Source organism: Ailuropoda melanoleuca, chromosome 2 (genome assembly GCF_002007445.2).
Source record: "Ailuropoda melanoleuca isolate Jingjing chromosome 2, ASM200744v2, whole genome shotgun sequence".
NCBI classification, from domain to species: Eukaryota; Metazoa; Chordata; class Mammalia; order Carnivora; family Ursidae; genus Ailuropoda; species Ailuropoda melanoleuca.
The window spans coordinates 185,993,012-186,007,497 of NC_048219.1; the positions used below are offsets into that span (position 1 = coordinate 185,993,012).

General features: G+C 40.4%; 1 protein-coding gene across 6 annotated transcripts in view; it reads right to left on the reverse strand.

Annotated features, from left to right (window-relative positions):
* Positions 1-14,486, reverse strand: part of DOCK10 (dedicator of cytokinesis 10) — a 240,246-nt gene that overhangs the window by 93,235 nt on the left and 132,525 nt on the right. For all 6 annotated transcript variants that reach the window (XM_019798992.2, XM_011224086.3, XM_034655274.1 and 3 more), the window contains 4 exons: positions 9,197-9,380; positions 7,827-7,912; positions 7,469-7,552; positions 7,189-7,344 (listed from right to left, as the gene is read on the reverse strand). In XM_019798992.2, the coding sequence (XP_019654551.2) occupies positions 7,189-7,344; positions 7,469-7,552; positions 7,827-7,912; positions 9,197-9,380 (510 nt within the window). The remainder of the gene's footprint in view (positions 1-7,188; positions 7,345-7,468; positions 7,553-7,826; positions 7,913-9,196; positions 9,381-14,486) is intronic.

Consider the following 14,486-nt stretch of genomic DNA (forward strand, 5'->3'; position numbering starts at 1 on the left):
AAAAAAAATTAATTATTATTTAACAGGATGGTTAAGTGCCAGTAGGATTTGGGTTACATTTTCCTGATATATCCAAGTAGTTTCAAGAAGCAAGTTTCTAGTCTTTTCTGTTTTGTTTTCTTTTGTTTTTAAAATTTTAATCCTGAATGAAAGTATGTTCCTAACCCTTTTGCTCCATGGAAATTTCTCCTGCTCTAGTCCCCCGCATCCTCCATGTGGCCACAGCTGCTGGGCTCTTCCCTGGCTTGCTGTTGCTCTCAGCTCCTCAGCCCATTCCACACAGCTGACACATTCTTTCTTGGCATTAGGACCCACTCTTTTCTGGTTTATCTCTATTTCAATGGCCATACCTTCTTTTTTTTTTTTTTTAAAGATTTTATTTATTTATTTGACAGAGAGAGACAGCCAGCGAGAGTGTGAACATAAGCAAGGGGAGTGGAAGAGGAAGAAGCAGGCTCACAGTGGCGGAGCCTGATGTGGGGCTCGATCCCAGAGCACCAGGATCACGCCCTGAGCCGAAGGCAGACGCTTAAGGACTGTGCCACCCAGGTGCCCCAACAATGGCCATACCTTCTTATACCTCTTTGGTCACTCCTCTATTCATCTGTCGAATATTTGTTTTCTGGTCCTTTTTCTATGCATACAGAAATTCCCAAATATGTCCCTCCAGGTCACCGTCTGGCCCAGACTTCTAAGTCTATGTCTCATTCACTGCCACTCCCTCAAGTTCCAGACTTGTATTGGAATCTGCCCCGTAGACATCTCTGGATATCTAGTAGGCCTATCGAACTTAACATGCCCATAATAGAATTCTTGGCCGATATCCCCCAAATCTGCTCTTCATCTAGTCTTGTATTCTTAGTAAATGGCCTTGGCATGCAGAGAAGTGTTCAAAGCAAAAACCAGAGACTCATCCTTGAAATATTCCCTCCCCTTATCCTGTATATCCAATGGATCAGAGAAACCTGTCCATTCAATTTACCCAATGTCAGTCAAATCCATTCATTTCTCTCCTTCTTCCTTGCCAGTGCTAGTCTAAACAGTGCAATGAACTATGATGGTAGCCTCCTATCGACTCTCCCTGGTGAACTCTTGTTTCCTCCAATCCATTTTTTTTTCCCTGATGGGATCTTCAAAAAACAGAAATTGAACCACACCATTTGAAAGTGTTTTAAACCACTCCTCCACTCAGGAAAAATCCAAACTCTTCACTGCAGCCTGTACCTTACATTATTTTACCTCGTACTTTTCCTCCCATATCGTCTAGGTCTGCCCTTCCCCTCCATACTTGCTTCCTGTTTCTAGAACTTGCTATGACTTAGTTGTTTTGGGGTATTCCCACCTGCTCTTTCTTCTGCCTAGAATATTTTCCCTTGACCTGACCTTTTATCCTTCTCACCCTTTAGGTCTCTATTCAACTGTCACCTCCTGAGAGAGGCCTCCTCTCTCCCCCAGAAGAACCTGTCTCCCAGTTCCTCTGTATCACATCTGTCACACTGACTCATTTTAAAGAATTCTGAACGAGGTATGATTATCGTGTTAATTTACTTGTCTTTTTTTTTTTAATGTACTTTTTGTTCTTTCCAAAGAGACTCAAACTTCAAGAGGGCAGGGGGCTTGTTATCTTATTCCCCACTGTTCCCCCAGTACCTAGATCAAGTTTGGCTCCCGGGGGTGCACTGATTAAGTATTGGCTGCGAAATGAATAAACGTGACCTCCAGCGTGATCATACTTACTCACACACCTAGTGCACAATTACAGTTATAAAATAGGAGAAAGTTTCATGCGGGGGGAAGATTCTTACTGGTGTCCCCTTTCGATTTTAGCTTACCTGTCAACAGATTCTCACACGCAACACTGAAAACACCAATATATTGGCTGCGTAGTAGTCACAAATTTTAAAGTCATTTCCCACATATTGAAATAACAGTTAATCGGTAATCATTGCTTACTGTGCACCAAGCATTATCTAAGTTCTTTCCATATGTTACTTCATTTAATTCTCACAAAAATCATCTGAAATAGTTACTGCTATTACTATCCTGTTTACAGAAGAGGAGGGTGAGGGCAAGCCACTTGCCCAGTATGGCAGGACTCGTTGAGGAGAAGGTCAGGCATTCTGACCCATGAGAGGCACAGGTCCCTTGGTTCTCCTCACTAAAACTGAGGTCATAGCATGTACCATTATCCCGCTACTATAGGGGAAAGGCGGCTCAGAGGATCGATGTGGTGCCTACAGACCCAAGGGCAGGAGGTATGAAAGTCTTCTGGAAGAGTCCATCGCTCCTGCCAGCCACTCACTGTCACAAATAACAAGCCTCCTACATCACAGAGATGTGCACGGGATTGCATGTGCTCAGTTTGTAAAGAACCCTTAATACTGTTCTGTCTTCTAAAAGCAAATGTAGCTTATATCATGGATCTAGAAATAAGTTTTTTTCCTTAAGGCAAAAGATGACAAGTAAGGGATGATTTATTAAAAATTAGAGTGGAATGCATTAAAAAATAATGAAAGGGAACATGCCAATAAATAGCACTGATTTTTACTGATAGTAGGATTAAGTGTGATTTTTATTTTCTTCTTCTTTTTTCAAGATTTATTTATTTATTTGAGAGAGAGAGCGAGAGAAAGAACACGTGCATGTGAGCAGGGGCAGGGCAGAAGAAGAAGGAGAGAATCCCTAAGCAGACACCTTGCTTAGTGTGGAGCCTGATGCGGGGCTCCATCTCATGACCTTGAGATCACGACCCTGAGATCACAACCTGAGTTGAAACCAAGAATCAGACACTTAACCAACTGAGCCACCCAGGTGCCCCAATTTTCTTCTTTATAGTTCAACTTTTAATAATGTTTATGCTTACAAAATGCCTCCTACCCACAAATGCATCTACGACTGGTATAGAACTGTCCCCTAGACTCCTCAGAACTCTCGACAGCTCACTTAGTAGGAAAAGGAATCTGTGTTGATGTAATGAGCACTGTGGTGGTTCCCAAATATCAGCGAAGCACCTTTTTCCTCCCATTTCCATATACCATCTCTACTATTACTTAAGTTTTATCTAATATTGTTTTACTTGATTCACTATGTAGCCTGGTCTGCAGCAGTAATGGGTATGAAATCACCGCATTACCTTGTTGGTTTAAACTAGTCTTTAATGATAAATAAGATCAATAAGCCACTAGCCAGACTTATACAAAAGAATAGAGAAAGGACCCAAATTAATAAAATTATGAATGAAAGGGGAGGGATCACCAAGGAAATAGAAACAATCATTAGAAACTATTATCAACAACTATATGGCAATAAATTAAACAACCTGGAAGAAATGGATGCCTTCCTGGAAACCTATAAACTACCAAGTCTGAAACAGGAAGAAATTGATTATTTAAACAGACCGATTAATTATGAAGGGATTGAAGCAGTGATCAAAAACCTCCCCAAAAACAATAGTCCAGGGCCTGATGGATTCCCTGGGGAATTCTACCAAACATTCAAAGAAGAAATAATACCTATTCTCCTGAAGATGTTTCAAAAAATAGAAACAGAAGGAAAACTACCAAACTCATTCTATGAGGCCGGTATTACCTTGATCCCCAAACCAGGCAAAGACTCCATCAAAAAGGAGAATTACAGACCAATATCCCTGATGAATATGGACGCCAAAATTCTCAACAAGATCCTAGCTAATAGGATCCAACATTACATTAAAAGGATTATCCATCAAGACCAAGTGGGATTCATCCCTGGGATGCAAGGGTAGTTCAACATTCACAAATCAATCAGTGTGATAGATCACATTAACAAGAGAAGAGTCAAAAACCATATGATCCTTTCAATTGATGCAGAAAAAGCATTTGACAAAATACAACATCCTTTCCTGATTAAAACCCCTCAGAGTATAGGGATAGAGGGTACATTCCTCAATATCATGAAAAGCCTACAGCGAATATCATTCTCAATGGGGAAAAGCTGAAAGCCTTTCCCTTAAGATCAGGAACACGACAAGTGCCCACTCTCACCATATTGTACAACATAGTACTAGAAGTCCTTTCAACAGCAATCAGACAACAAAAATGAATAAAAGGTATTTAAATCGGCAAAGAAGAAGTCAAACTCTCTCTCTTCGCAGATGACATGATACTCTATACGGAAAACCCAAAAGACTCTACCCCCAAATTACTAAAACTCATAGAACAATTGAGTAATGTGGCAGGATACAAAATCAATGCTCAGAAATCAGTTGCATTTCTATACATGAACAACGAGACTGAAGAAAGAGAAATTAGGGAATTGATTCCATTTACAATAACACCAAAAATCATACAATATCTCAGTATTAACTTAACCAGAGAGGTAAAGGATCTATATTCTGAGACTACAGAACACGGATGAAAGACATTGAAGAAGACACAAAAAGATGGAAAAACATTCCATGATCATGGATCGGAAGAATAAACGTAGTTAAAATGTCTATGCTACCCAGAGCAATCTACACTTTCAATGCCATCCCTATCAAAATACCAATGACATTTTTCAAAGAGCTGAAACAAACAATCCTAAAATTTGTGTGGAACCAGAAAAGACCCCAAATCTCCAAGGAAATGTTGAAAAGGAAAAACAAAGCTGGGGGCATCACGTTGCCTGATTTCAAGCTATACTACAAAGCTGTGATCATGAAGACAGCATGATACTGGCACAAAAATAGACACATAGACCAGTGGAACAGAATAGAGAACCCAGAAATGGATCCTTGGCTCTATGGTCAACTAATCTTTGACAAAGCAGGAAAAAACACCCAGTGGAAAAAAGACAGTCTCTTCAATAAATGGTGCTGGGAAAATTGGACAGTTATATGCAAAAGAATGAAACCTGACCACTCTCTTACACCATACACAAAGATAAACTCCAAATGGATGAAAGACCTCAATGTGAGACAGGAATCCATCAAAATCACAGAGGAGATGGGGCGCCTGGGTAGCGCAGTCGTTAAGCGTCTGCCTTCGGCTCAGGGCGTGATCCCAGTTTTCCGGGATCGAGTCCCACATCAGGCTCCTCCGCTGGGAGACTGCTTCTTCCTCTCCCACTCCCCTGTTGTGTTCCCTGTCTCGCTGGCTGTCTCTCTGTCACATAAATAAATAAAATCTTTAAAATAAAATTATAGAGGAGAACATAGGCTGTAACCTCTTTGACATCGGCCACAGCAATTTCTTTCATGACACATCTCCAAAGGCAAGAGAAATAAAAGAAAAAATGTTCTGAAGTTAACTTGTGGGACTTCATAAAGATAAAAAGTTTCTGCACAGCAGTCAACAAAACAAAGAGGCAGCCCACAGAATGGGAGAAGATATTTGCAAATGTCACTACAGATAAAAGACTTATATCCAAGATCTACAAAGAACTTCTCAAACTCAATACACAAGAAACAAATAATCAAATCAAAAATGGGCAGAAGATGTGAACAGACACTTTTCCAATGAAGACATACAAATGGCTAACAGACACATGAAAAAATGTTCAAAATCATTAGCCATCAGGGAAATTCAAATCAAAACCACACTGAGATACCACCTTACACCAGTTAGAATGATAAAAATGGACAAGGCAAGAAACCACAAATGTTGGAGAGCATGTGGAGAAAGGGGAACCCTCTTACATTGTTGGTGGGAATGCAAGTTGGTATAGCCACTTTGGAAAACAGTGTGGAGGTCCCTCAAAAAGTTAAAAATAGAGCTACCCTATGACCCAGCCATTGCACTACGAGGTATTTACCCCAAAGATACAGATGTAGTGAAGAGAAGGGCCATATGCACCCCAATGTTCATAGCAGCATTGTCCACAATAGCTAAATTGTGGAAGGAGCCAAGATGCCCTTCAACAGATGACTGGATTAAGGAGATGTGGTCCATAGATACAATGGAATATTACTCAGCCATCAGAAAGAACGATTACCCAACATTTGCAGCAACATGGACGGGACTGGAGGAGATAATGCTAAGTGAAACAAGTCAAGCAGAGAAAGACAATTATCATATGGCTTCACTCATTTGTGGAACATAAGAAAAAGCAGGAAGATAGGTAGGAGAAGGAAAGAATGAAGGGGGTAAACAGAAGCGGGAATGAACCACGAGAGACTATGGACTCTGGGAAACAAACTGAGGGCTTCAAAAAAGAGGGAGGTGAAGGATTGGGATAGACTGGTGATGGGTATTAACGAGGGCATGTATTGCATGGAACACTGGGTGTTACAGGCAAACAATGAATCATGGAACCCTACATCAAAAACTAATGAGGTACTGTATGATGACTAACACAACATAATAAAAAATTTAACAAAACCTAGTCTTTAATGTACATTCAAATAAACATATAAATACTAAAATAAGAAACTTGATTTAAAAGCCATCTCAAAGACTATGGACTATGAGAAACAAACTGAAGACTTCAGAGGAGAGGGGGTGGGGGAAAGGGATAGACTGGTGATGGGTAGTAAGGAGGGCACGTATTGCATGGTGCACTGGGTGTTATACGCAACTAATGAAGCATCAAACTTTACATCAGAATCAGGGGATGTACTGTATGGTGATTAACATAATATAATAAAATAAAATTAATTAAAAAAAAAAAAATAAAAGCCATCTCAAGTACCATCAATAAGACACAAACCATATCTCGGGAAACTGTGAACCACTGTGTGATTTAATGGAAAGGACCCTCGAATAGAGTCCCTTTGATGCTTCTTCTTTAAGGTAAGAGGAATGTTTTATGGCAATATATTCACCATTCCACTTCAGAACCTGTGCATTTTTGTGATGTGGAAAATGTTGTCATTCATACTCCCTCGGAGACTAGAAGGTGTGAACTCAGTGCCTGGAATGATCAGCAATAGAAAAGATTTTGGCCAGGGGCGCCTGGGTGGCACAGCGGTTAAGCGTCTGCCTTCGGCTCAGGGCGTGATCCCGGCGTTCTGGGATCGAGCCCCACATCAGGCTCCTCTGCTATGGGCCTGCTTCTTCCTCTCCCACTCCCCCTGCTTGTGTTCCCTCTCTCGCTGGCTGTCTCTATCTGTCAAATAAATAAATAAAATCATAAAAAAAAAAATTTTTTTTAAAAAAAAAGAAAAGATTTTGGCCAGAGGGGGATGTGATGTTGGCTGATCTGTATAGGATATAACAAAGCGAAACTTACATTCGTTATCGGATCATTCTCATTCTCCGTAACACATCCCTGAAGATTTAAGTTGAGAGCTTTACAAATGATTATGATTCTCTTGGCAGCTTTTTCTTCAAACGGTTTGATCACAGAATCAAGTTCTAAAAGGTCCTTTTTCTGAAGTTTCAAGGTCTAAAAAAAAAAATGTTGAAAGCCATTCACAACAAACACCCATCCTAAAAAAAAGGAATTTTAAATCATAAACCGCAATTGTGTGGATCAAGTTCACGTCTGCTTAGAAAGAATTCCGACTTACGTCTATGTCTGGATCCAGCGAGAACAGATTTAGCCTCTCCATATTTCGAGTTGTTTTGACAGTCTCTTCAGTTTCTGTGAGGTACTACAGAGAAAACTGTGTTAGCTCTTGGTAGCGAAGTATCCAGATACTTACAGCCCGGCCCCATCCACATGGCCAAGAAGTTACTCCTTAGTATTATCGCTGTTTTAATATCCTCCATGAACACTCAGCAAATCTTATCAAAACATGCTTTTATTTTTAAGTGCTGTTTATCTTAGTCTAAATCTTAAAATACAGCATTTCCATCTTTTCCATGAAAGTAATAACTAATAAGTAATTCAAATTTATTTGCATAGCAAAATGTCAGTTTTATTACTTTTGCGAAGTCTGGGTGTAGGCTGTTCTCTGAAGACTCTGTTTCCTCTGGCGTGCATTCACAAGTCATAGAATTATCCAGCGAATCTTGAAAAGATACACCAAGAGAGATTACCAAGAAATACTTAGAAATCACACATTTCTCTAGGCTGTGACATATCAAAAATGGATGCAGGGTGGATATTGGCGAGTAGATACACTCATTGTACCCTGGCTCTAGGACTCCACGTTGTTATAAGATCTGGGCCTGGAAATCAGACCTCCTAATGGTCATTTTGGGATTCCATCCATGACACCATCCTGAGCTCATAAGAACTCTTGACCCTTCTAATACTACCTTTATACCTGGGGTTGTCATGACTTAATTCATCAACACATACTAAACTTTTCTTACATGTGAATATATTTTTGATAATTCTGCCTCTCAGGCCATCAATTTCAAACCCGCATTCTAGCCTCAGTTAGTTAAACTCTCTAAAACTCTGTAAACATTAATGTGCGCATTGATCATTATTAAGTAGATCATGAATGTAAAACACCTACCATGGTATATAGTAGTTAAGTCAACCACAGTTTTCTTCCTCATGATCCCATGCCTCTTTTCACTTGATGGCATATGATATTTGGACTACTAGAATTTAGAGACTCTGGTTTCTAATGTCCCATGGTGCTGGGTAAAAGGTCTTAAAATAGTTTTCCTTTGGGAGGGGCCACCAACTCTGAACATCTTTCACATGTCACATGTCTATGTCATGGTTATAGACCTGTTTTTCTACCTTTCTCATCATCTGTCCTTTCCTCTCTCTTGCTCTCTTCTCTTTGCCTAGAATGAATTAGAATCACATGAGGTAATAGGATGGGAAAAAGGAAAATTTTTTATCTTATAGTGATCTTGAATATTGTGCAAAATTTATGGAACTTTCACGTATAAGCTGATCTCAGTATGGCCAGAAAGCATACATGAAAGGTATCTTCCTTCCTCTTTTTTTTGAAAGGTATCTTTCAACTACAAGGAAGTAATGCATATTTTTCTTTATATAATACCACCTTAATTAATTAAATTAAATTAAAGACTATGAAACACAACTACCCCATCTAAGGTAACCTCCCATCCTACATGGGTACATTTTTAGTACTGCTGACAAATGACTTCCATCCTCAAATCATTGCCAGTAAACTCAAAATCATACCTATGTGTGGCAACCCTCACTGTTCAGTGAAAGTCAAGATTTAGGGGTGATTTTCTGGAGCAAATAGCTCAGGGATGGATGAGCCAGACCTGGCAGCTACCATAGTTGCTAGGAGTTTAAATGGACCCAGTACAGAGGTCACACTTGGCAAAGGAAGGGAAGTGGGCATGCGCGCTCTCACCCAGCCCCAGATCTGCCAGCTCCGTGCTCCTCCTCCCCTGGGAGGGCCCCTCGGGACTGATCTGCAGGATGCGGTTGAGGGTGTGGATCCATTCATCCATATCTGACTCTGTTTCCGCCGCCAGCACAAAGTAGGTTAGGTCATTCATTTTCAATTCAAAGGCATATTTTCTTAGTCTGTTATTCTGGGGTATAAAAAGAATGAAAGAAAGAAAAAAACATCCGATAATAAGTCTTAGAGAGCGAGAGACATTTTCTATGGGGTTGCTTGCGCTCCCAAAGTGTTTCCATACAGGAGAGTGACATAAAGATCGGTCCAAACAAGAGAAAACTTTGGATGGGTACAAATTGTTCTGTTTGGTTTCTTTCAAGGCTTTTTGTACGAACTGATATTTTATGTAGGTTTTTGTTGATTGGAGGAGCATGGTGGCTCAAAGATTTCGTCTTCAGGTACCTGTGCGAATATACTCTAAACTTCTTCAGATAGTTCATTTGAGTCGCTACCTTCACTTTCTCATCCTGCGTTCTGTCCACTAGTCACTCCAGTTGGGTTTCTGGCCCTGTCACACCCCAGGGCAACACTTGTCATGGTCACTAACAAACTCTATGCTGCTCTTTTATCCAAGGGACGTTTTCTTCTTTGTTTCTTCCTTGACTTTTCAGTGGAATTAACATGGTGGCCACTTACTCCTCCGTGAAATCCATCTGTGTCTGGTTTCCATGATCACACTCGATTCTGGTTTTCTTTCTTCTTCATTGGCCACCACTTTTCAGTCATCTCTACTGGCTCTTCCTTATCTTGGTGACCTCTAATGCTAACCTTGGCTCTGCCTTAGACTCCTTTTTCTCTCATCTGGTCCAATGGCTTTAAAGAACATTACATCCACATGGCAGGGCAGCCACCTCTGTGGCTCTGGCTTTTCCATCAACCTCCAGATTTTTCTCTAACCTCACATCTCTTCTTTGCCTTTTGGGCTAAACCCATAAGACTTTGTTCTCATTCCTGAATGTGCTCCCATCACAAGCTGTGTTGCTGTCACAAGGCCTAAAGCGGCCCCTCCCCCAAGCACTTGCTTGCACACAATCAGCACCATGTTTGCCCCCATCTACTTAGGGGACTCGTCGTCACTCTTCAGATCTCAACTGAAGTTATACTTGCTCAAGTAAACCTTCCCCAATTCCTCAATTAGGACAAGGTTATTGTCTTTCAGGGCACTTGCCACAGTTTGAAATGATATACTTATTCATTTTCATTTGTTTGCTTTGACCAACATGTGTCTCCCTCATGGCCGCCTCTAGGAGGACTGGGCCTGTTCTACTCACCATTATGCCCTGCACTGTGCACAGAAGGGCTCAGGACCAGTGGGTTCAAAACAGTCACCTTTTATAAGGGAATAGGTTTGGTTCCTATTCTTAGGGAACTGACATTTGTAGGGAATAGTGAATGAACAGAAGACTGAAGGAATAAACAAACTACTGGAAAACAGATTTTGTGCTATGCAGAGAATGAATATGGACTCAGGGTCTGAGTAGCTACTTCAGACTGGTCTTCCATAGAAGGGATATCCAAGTTGAAATCCATCGAAAGAGTCAACTATTCCAATAGGGGAGAAGCCCACTGAGAGTGGAGGCAATACAAGAGCATATTATCAGGGCACTTCTATATTCCAGCTCTAATTCACTCTCGGGTAGCTCTGATACAGGTAATCAACTCTTAACCATACTGCTAGGAAGCCATCAGGGCACCCAATTATAACTGAGCGAAGCCTATGTACTTAAGATAACCAAGTAAAACATAAATAGGAAAAGAACTGTAAGATGAGAGTATCACTATAGTGTGAGATTGTGGCTAAATATCAAAGTATGAAATTCTTTTTGACAATGGGATTGCTATTCTTGGTGGCAAGAAAAAAATAATTTTTAATATCCTCCTGTTAATATCTTCTTTGTGATGTTCTCAGAGACTATCCTAAAATAGATTGTTCCTTTCCACTTCCACAGTATTATGATCACTACCACAAATATGACACTTACTAAACACTTGTCATCTGGAAGCCAGGTACCATGCTGAGCATTCACAGCCATTATTCCACTTAATCCCACAACAACTCTGTGAGACAAATTGTATTATTACATTTAACATATAATGACATGGAGGCTTGGGGAGATAAATTAAAATGTGTTTGGGATTCCGCAGGTAGCAAGTGGCAGAGAAGGGAAATGACCTCTATGTACTCTAACACCCACTGAGGTCACCCAGGAGCAAAGATGCTCTTCTCCTTCCTTGCCCCCTCCTTGGCACAGTCCCATACCAAAGGGATGGTCATGGCCTGGGATGTCATGCATTCTCTCAGTGCTGAGAATAAACAGGGGGAACACATATGCCTCAAGAAAAAATAAAATTCAGGCACTGAAGGAGAAAGAATTAGCTAAAAAAATAGCAGTGATTCTCACTATAGAACTTCATAGCTTAAATGCCGCTTTCTAGATTCTTCCAAGGACAAACTCTTGGCTCCAGCCCATACTTTTGTATTATCGTCAAGTATTATTATTTCTTTGCCGTTTAATGACTCACTCACTGGCTGGCTCTTTTCATAGTCTATGAGCTGGAGAAGGGCAGAGGCTGGCTGGTTATCCTCAGTGCTCAGCGCAGTGACAGCATTCATTCATAAAGTGGTGTCTATTGTGTTCACGTGTTGTGCTGGGCAAAAACAGACACAGTCTCTGCCCTGCCAGAACAGGGGAGACAGGCATTAATCAGTGAATCAGGCAAATGTGAAATTGGAAGATATGCCAACATGTTGAAGGTGAGGCATAAAATAAAGGTATAAAAAAATCTTGCAGATGGGAATTCCACTGCAACATGAGAATACCACTATTCTCTCAGGACCTGTGGAGGACAGACGGACATTGACTAATAAAAGGCCAGAGCTGCATTTTGAGACCATTGTGGCTGTAGTATAAACACAGTGGGGGGTGCCAGAAAGGCAGCTATGGCCCCAAAGTTTAATGTGCAAAAAGCAAACAGCTAGACGGATTCTTTAAGAATGCAAATTCTTAGAAGCTCTGATCTCTGCAGGAGGTGTGGGCAGACTCCCTCTGGGGGTTCTGATGAAGGAGGTCCATAAAGCCAGTGTATCTTGCACTGACACAGAGGGTCTAAGGGCAAAGACAACTTGGCGGAGAGCAGGTATACAAGGAGACACAGTTTTCCTTTACAAAACAACAGGAACAGAAACAGACAGAGGAAAGAATTCGAAATGCTCTGAGTTCAGGGCATAGCTTTGGTTAGAATATTGCTAAGTATCTGAGTACAGCAAAATGCAAACAAATCTCAGCGTTGTCTTGAAAACAAACAAATGAAAGAATCTGTTTAATTTCACGCTGTAAGTAATATGGACAGGGAGATGCAAAACTATGTAAAATGTTTATATTAATTATATTAATTAAAAGCAGATCTAGCTGCAACCTGCTTTCAGATGCAGATGACAAGGAACTAAAAGAATTCTAGATAGAAAACATGACAAAACATGGACAAAACTTGATTTTCTAAATGGCAATGAATTGAATGTAGTTGCCGACTTCAACAATATTTTTAAAAATATTTTGTAAAAATACGAGCAAAGTCTAACAAGCCCTTGTTTCTCAAAAAGGGGTATTTATCAGTGAAATAAATATTCCATTTGCAGCTTCTCAAAAACCAAATCATCTTTTTCTATTGGAACAACATCAAACTACTTACTTGCAGTGTAGACAAGCTTACGCTGGGAAAGATTACGATGCCCTAAGTGGTTTTCTATCTCACTCTGTGATCTCTAAGATAATGGCATATAAAATAACAAAAAAGAAAGGACAAAAATAGAAAAATCCATGGGACATTTTAATATTTCAAAATGCAATTGTTACGTCATTACAGTGGTAATCAAGAAATAGTCATTTTTTTTTGTTGTTCCCCCAATTTTCCTGTTTCCCTGAAAACAGTGTCCTTTGTGGCAGATGCAACTACTCTGTCTACTCCAGCCCACCACAGTCCATTTACACGGCTTCAGAAAGAACAGATAACTGCGAATATGCCCTAACACCACCTGATGTGTCTCATGAGTGGTAGCACACCGGTCTGTTTCTGCAATATTCATCGGGAAAGGTTCCGGAATAGATACTCCAGCAAAGCCACCAAAGCCAATGGAGAACCAAATGTCAGAGGAAGTTACCCAAACAAAATACCCCATTGTGCTAAATTGTTCCAATGTGTTACCAGCAACTTCTGCAGAATTTTGCAGGAACAAAAGAAGGGTTTTAAAAAGAAACACACAATGTCATATCCAGGTTACTGGGGTTAGTGGCTACCATTTATAGAATCCTTTCCATTGTCTGCATGTTTATTTATTCATTTCATTCAACAAAAATGCACTAGGCACCTTCTATGTGCCAGGGACACAGCATTAAAAAAAATTCCTGCCCTCACTGAACTTACATTCCAGTGTAATGGAGCATCAGTAAACAAATAAGCAGAAATAGAGCATACATGACATATATGTATATGACTGTATGTATAATGTAATAAAGCCTCATGCCATGATAAATGTGATTTTATTCTTGCATATGTTATCAGAATCTATTGTTTGAGATGTGTCATTCATTTTATCTGCCTGTGCTGTATTTGTTTCTTTGTTTTTTTCTGTGCATCCTCCCACAGGCTGGGAGCTCTTTGAAGACAGCAGCTGCATTTGATTCATACTTGGCTTTTCCACAATGCCTTGCACAGCTAAATTTTCAATGTATATTTGCTGAAATAAATCCTGCATCTAAAACTCACTGCTAAAAATGCCACATGAGCATACCTTTGCGGTGTTTCTTCTGCTCGTGTGGCTTACGCAGGATACGTGGATGTAAGTATGCAGGCAAGCCCATGTGACGTATGATAACCGACTCAGTTCCTTGGGCATCTTTCTGTGGTTTTGGACGTTCCTCCACTTCGAACCTAATTTTGCCATTTACTAGCTCTGTGATTTGGGAAAGCCACTCTAGCTCTGTGAGTTTTATTTTAATAAACTGGGACAATAAGCATGCACGTTCCATCAACTGCTGTCAAATGATATACGAGATGAAGAAAAGTACAAGTGTCATTATGGTTTTAATTGTTATCCTTGGAAATCAGATTCTGCAGAGCCAGAGTTTGCTAATGGGAAGTTTATAGGTCATAAGTAGTGTCTAGACTTGCTTTCCTTGGCAGGTACACTTCGTTTTCCCTCCCAATGTGACTACTTTCCTGTGGGCGAGCACACTCCAGA